Source organism: Capra hircus, chromosome 1 (assembly GCF_001704415.2).
Source record: "Capra hircus breed San Clemente chromosome 1, ASM170441v1, whole genome shotgun sequence".
NCBI lineage: Eukaryota > Metazoa > Chordata > Mammalia > Artiodactyla > Bovidae > Capra > Capra hircus.
The window spans coordinates 85,827,188-85,833,187 of record NC_030808.1 but is presented as its reverse complement, the minus strand read 5'-3'; the positions used below and the strand labels follow the sequence as shown (position 1 = coordinate 85,833,187).

The following is a 6,000-nucleotide window of genomic DNA, read 5'->3' as shown; positions in this document are numbered from 1 at the left end:
TGGGAGTCAGGAAGAAGCCACCAACATAACACTTTTTTTTTTTCTAAGAAAGCGAGGCTACAAAATTTACAGCACATAGTATGTACATTTTTAGCTTCTCTCTTTCCCCTAAAGTTTGTGCCAGTGTGCAACTGAAGCCACCAAAGTTGCTTTTCACCAGATAAGGAAGCTACTCCAGGGCTTCCAGCATCTCAAGGAAGTTTCAGGGCAAGGTGCCGAGCCTGCCGGAACGCAGATACGTGGGGGAAGCTGTGCCGGGGCAATTCACTCCCGGGCAGCAGGAGGCCCCGACCGGCTGGGGCGGGCAAGCACCCGGCGCTTAGGGGCGGAGACGTAGGGCGGGTCACCAAAGGTCGGGCGATTGTGTCGGGAGGTGAACGGGGCGTCGGCGACGGCGGGCGGAGCTGGGGGGAGTGATGTAAGGAGCGGAGGGATCCCACTGGGAGAGCCGGGGCGGCACGGTGAGACCCCAGGGGTGTGGGGCGGGGGATCCCAGTCCCGCCCTGTTTTCCCCGCCCCTCCCCCCGCCTCCTTCACGCCCCTCCCCCCTCCTCCCCTCTGGTTGGAAAGTTTCTAGAATCTCTTCCCAGCGGCCTTTGCGGTTCCAACATGGCGGAGCTGACGGTGGAGGTTCGCGGCTCCAACGGGGCTTTCTACAAGGTACCGACCCTTTTGCTGCTTTGTTGGCTCTTCTGGGGGCTCGGGCCGGTTTGGGGGAGGGTTGGTGGTTCAACATAGTGGCGTTTGGGGTCGAAAAAGGCAGCCAGGACAAAGCCTGAGGCCACTGGGTTCATCGCTTCTCCCCCCTCCACCCGCGGTTTAACGGTCTCGGGGGCCCGGGCTCCGTTATATTTTGAAACAACACGTCGGACAGTTCTTGCGTATTCCTACTTACGAACCTTTTTCTTGGATGCTAGTGTGGCCGTTCGCGGGCCGGTGAGGAGAAGCCGAGTGGCCGCAGGAAGCTTCCTGGGAGCAGGCCCGAGCGCCGAGAGGTGGGGGGAGTCGTGAAAAGGAGGTGGTGGGATTGTTTGGTCACAGCCACTCCCCCGCCCCTCGAACTGGGCCGAGCGAGAGCGCCTCGGCCCGCGGCTACGACCCCTCCCCACCCCCTTGGGGGGTGCCTTGCGGAATCTTAGGAATTCACCTTTGTACTAGGGTTTTGGGCTTATAAACTTCAGTGTCTGAAGAGAGAGCGAGTGCAGAATTGAAGATTAGGATCGAAGAGAAAACTAGAAAACCTTGAACTGTGGCGGGTAGAAATATTTTATTTTTTGCCTGGGAAATTGGGCGGCGCCTTAGCCCCTCTATTACGGAAGAAAAGGCGAGAGAGTTCTAGGCTTTAAGATTTAAAATGTGAAATAGATTAAGAAGACACAGGTGGGGAGGTAACTAGTTTGTCTTTCAGTTATCCAGTGTTTTTGGAGGGTGTTGATTCCCTCCCCCCCGCAACACACACACACGCACACACACGTATTTTGAAGGTGCATTATTGTGGGATCGAGTCTGGAAAACGGAAGAGGAATTCGAGAGTAGCGGAATTTATTAGGGGCTTCCAGTGTAGGGGTCACTTAATTGAAAATGAAATCCTTACAAGTTTAGTCTTGCCATTATAACAGTCCCTTTTCCCGATTCTCCCTTTCTCCCAAAGTAATGCTGCGATGTTACAAGATCAATACAAAAATCTCCCCAGCTGTTGTCTGTCAGTCAGTCTTACTAAGCCAGCATCTCAAATGTTTGAGAGTCCTGGCTATTTTTATGAAGGGCCTTCTCCTAATACAGGAGTAGTATTGTGAGTACGCAGAATGTATTCTGAGTTTAGTTTCAGCGTACCTCGTATCTCCCACGGAATTTTCTCTTACTTGGTGGTCGTAATTCCTATTTTTAGCGTTTTCCTTTTCTAGTTTACTAATTAGCTGTGTGAAATTGGTTTAGCTGTCACATGGTTATAGCGTAGTAGAGAATCACTGTTGGCGTCTAAAGGATCTCTTTAAGCTTTTTACAAGTTTAAATCTCCTTAGGTGGTTAACATCAAGTGAAAAGTGACTAGTGGAAAGGAGTCCTAATTAGTGAATAGTTCCATTATCAGTCTAGGTTAACAACTTTTTGTCATACAAAAGCCCTGAGTAAAATTTGAGTAGGTACATCATTAGCCTGTTCTAATGGTTGCCTTCTTTGAAAGACTGCAGATAACATTTGTGGCACTGCACAAAGAGTGGGCTTATCATACTTTACTGTCAAAGGTAGATAAGGTTCATCATTTTTGCTTTATTCTCACTATTCGGCTGTTGAATTCTTGTGTAGTGGAGATACGCATTTTTTCCTGGCATATCGAAACACAGGAAAGATTGTTTTACTTTAACAAATTATTTTCAGCATGTCGATGATAGATGATACAACACCATTTCTTTTTATGCAAGTATATTTTATGTTCATCTGCTAAACGTTTAGGTTTTTAAAAACATTTTAAAGGTTCAATAATATCGTCAGTTTGCAAGTTTTAGTAAAGATTGTTTACCATCTTACGTTAGTTTTACATAGTTTGTTTTTTTTTTGCTTTTGTCCTTGTTTTGGAACTGTAGTTTATCGATGATACTTATCCATACTCTACAAAATCTGCTTGATTCTTAGACTTTTTGAGTCCATTACACCTATTTTGTTTACAAAGTGTAGTAAGGTGGTTCTTTGGCAGAGGTTGGGAAGGACCCTAGCCACATTTGAATCTGCTGAGGTAGCACTTAAATGTTTTGAATTTTATGTCCTGCAATAATCGACTTGTACTTTGTGGAAGCTATGGTCCTCAGAACTCTGGAAGAGTAAAGATGATGAAGTGGAAGGAGCCCTACATTTGAAGTTAAACAAGTAGGAATTCTGGGTCTCTACATACTTCAGCTTATTTAAGGTTATCTAGCAATGCACTGTTGACCAAATAGTCCTGGTCCTATATTGTTTTGTGTAAAATAAGATGTTTGAAGTAGTTCAGTAGTTTGTAATATTTTTATCCCATGAAACTGTCCACTTGGAAAAAACTGGCTTACTGCATAAGCACATTATTAATTGTAGCTTCATGAATTTTTTTAGATTAATTTGCCTATAGTAAAATGCATCTTTTTAAAAACATCTTCTTTGACGATTATGTAAGCTTTGATAAATGCTAACGGTTGTGTAATCACTGCCAATAGGGTAAAGGGATAGAATAATTCCACATCCCCCAAATTTCTGTCTTGTCCTCTTGTAGTCATCCTCTCTCCTCACCCCTGGAACCTAGTGTGGTTTCTGTCCCCATAGTTTTCCCTAAACATAGAATCATACAGAATACTGTTTTGAGTTTGGGTTCTTTAGTTAAACGTGGAAGTAATTTTAAGTAATATTTTCAAGTTTAAAAAGTAATACATGGTCAGTGAGGGGTTTTAGAAACTATCAGAAAAAGCTAGAATAATAGTTAACATTTTGGTGTTTTTTTCTTTCAGCGGTGGTTTTCAATATACTGGTGGTTCTGATTTTCCTCTCATTTTTCCCCCTTTGCCCTGCCCTCCCACCACACACTTGACTGTGAATGTGAATTACCATTCAAGAGTTTCAAAGTCATGGGGTTGGTGGCCAGTATCATCATGCTTGAGGCAGTGCTCTGTAGAGATTGATTAAAGGTTTTTACTGGAACTGAAACTTCATTTCATAAATTAGTTGGAACCAGTGAAAAGCTGAAGATGGAATCTAAAATAGGATAGTTTTTTTCCCTCCCCTAAATATTTACACAAATACTTTGTTTTGCATCCTGCCCTTTTTACCTAAGAACAGTAGATCTGTGGTTGTCAAAGAGATAAAAACTCTTGTTTGAAGCTAGGTAACTATAGGGATTGGAAAAATGGGAAATACGGTAATTAATTACTTGATAGGGGATGTAATTTTATTTACAAACTTGTTTTTATAGCCTTTATCTGGAGTGCAGCATCATAGGGTTTATACTGCTGTGCCATTTAAGATGCATTTATTATTATTTATCTTTTTAAAGCTTTCAGATAGAATTTACATTCTCTGATAGTATTGATAGTATATTTACAGAATTGTGTAACCATTACCACAGTCTCCTTTTAGAACATTTTCCTTAGCCCCTCAAAAAGCCTTGTACCCATTTGGAGTCATTAAAATGCTTTTTAACTGATGTATATGATTTTAAGCTTTGTAATAGCACTGCAACTTGCATAGCCGTGGGCAGAATATAATTTTAAATTGAAGTTGAAAGTAAGTCACTCAGTTTCTGGCACTTGGAGAGGAGTTTCCATGGTATTCCATGGAAATGTGTGGTCTCTAAGATGGCTGAAGGAATTTTCAGTTCTTCTCTTTAGAAGATAGAATTACTTTTAAAGCTCTGTAATTTCGGCTTTTTACTATGTTAATTGATCAACTACAAAACATTTTAAAGTACCATGATATTTCCAAAATTTGCTTTTTGTTTTAGCTTAATATTGAAATTTGAGAGTAATTAAATTATACAACGGATTTATTATTGCTAAGGATCATGGCCAATAGACTTATAGTAAAAGAGTTGTATTTTGAAAATGTGCTTACTTTTCAAAGTTATATAGAAGATGGTTGATTTCTTTGTGGAGATTAGTAATTGAGAAGAAGGTTGCTGTGTTATGTTATGGACACTATTAGGTTAACAACATAGTTTAAGATATTTTGAAGGTATTTTTAGTTGTACATGTTTTAAAATGAAGTTTTTTAAATGTAAAAGAACTAGCATTTAATTAAGTGAAAAGACCACTTAATTTTTAAAAATTAATTTTCCCATGAAATTTTGTTTTTGTATTACAAGAACAATGTGTAATTAATGAAAAATCTGAAAACACAAAAGCAAAAAAGAAAGCCTTGATCTTCCGTATCTAGAGACAATGTCAAGACCTTGGCTTTACTTACAGAAAACATATTTTTCCATATTTTTTTCTATACGTCATGATATATTTGTGGGTACTGTGTAAGTAAAATAATAATTTACTATTGCTTATTACTATTGTCCATTAACCCTTGGACTGCAAGGAGATCCAACCAGTCCATTCTAAAGGAGATCAGTCCTGGGTGTTCTTTGGAAGGACTGATACTAAAGCTGAAACTCCAGTATTTTGGCCTCCTGATGTGAAGAGTTGACTCATTGGAAAAGACTCTGATGCTGATGCTGGGAGGGATTGAGGACAGGAGGAGAAGGGGACAACAGAGGATGAGATGGCTGGATGGCATCACCGACTCGGTGGACATGAGCTTGGATGAACTCCGGGAGTTGGTGAAGGACAGGGAGGCCTGGTGTGCTGCAGTTCATGGGGTCACAAAGAGTCAGACACGACTGAGCGACTGAACTGAGTAGTAGTAGTAATGTTGCTCAGTCGTGTCCAACTCTTTTTGACCCTATGAACTAGTCCACCAGGCTCCTCTGTCTCCAGGGATTTCCCAGGCAAGAATACTGGAATGGGTAGCCATTCCCTTCTCCAGGGATCTTCCCTACCCAGGGATTGAACCCTGGTCTCCTGCATTGCAGTCTTTACAGTCTGAGCTATTAGGGAAGCGCTATTGTTCTTTGTTGTTGTTCAGTCTGCTTAATTGTGTCCAATCTTTGTGACCCCATGGACTACAGCATGCCAGCCTTCCCATCCTTCAGGGAGTTTCCCTGTATTTCAAGGAGTTTGCTCAAACTCGCATCCATTGAGTCTGCACTGCCATCCAACCATCTCGTCCTCTGTCATCCTTTTTTCCTGCCTTCTATCTTTTCCCATCAGGGTCTTTTTACAGTGAGTTGGCTCTTTGAATCAGGTGGCCAGAGTATTGGAGCTTTAGCTTCAGCATCAGTCCTTCCCATGAATATTCAGTGTTGATTTCTTTTAGGATTGACTGGTTTGATCTCTTTGCTGTCCAAGGGACTCTCAAGAGTCTCCTGCACTCTGCCTTTTTTATTTCCCAGCTCTCACATCTGTACATGGCTACAGGAAAAACCATAGCTTTGACTAT

General features: G+C 41.9%; 1 protein-coding gene across 6 annotated transcripts in view; it reads left to right on the top strand.

Annotated features, from left to right (window-relative positions):
* FXR1 (FMR1 autosomal homolog 1) overlaps window positions 540–6,000 on the top strand; it is a 72,930-nt gene continuing 67,469 nt past the window's right edge. For all 6 annotated transcript variants that reach the window (XM_005675223.3, XM_005675227.3, XM_013964234.2 and 3 more), the window contains exon 1: window positions 540–660. In XM_005675223.3, the coding sequence (XP_005675280.2) occupies window positions 610–660 (51 nt within the window). In that variant the 5' untranslated portion in view covers window positions 540–609. The remainder of the gene's footprint in view (window positions 661–6,000) is intronic.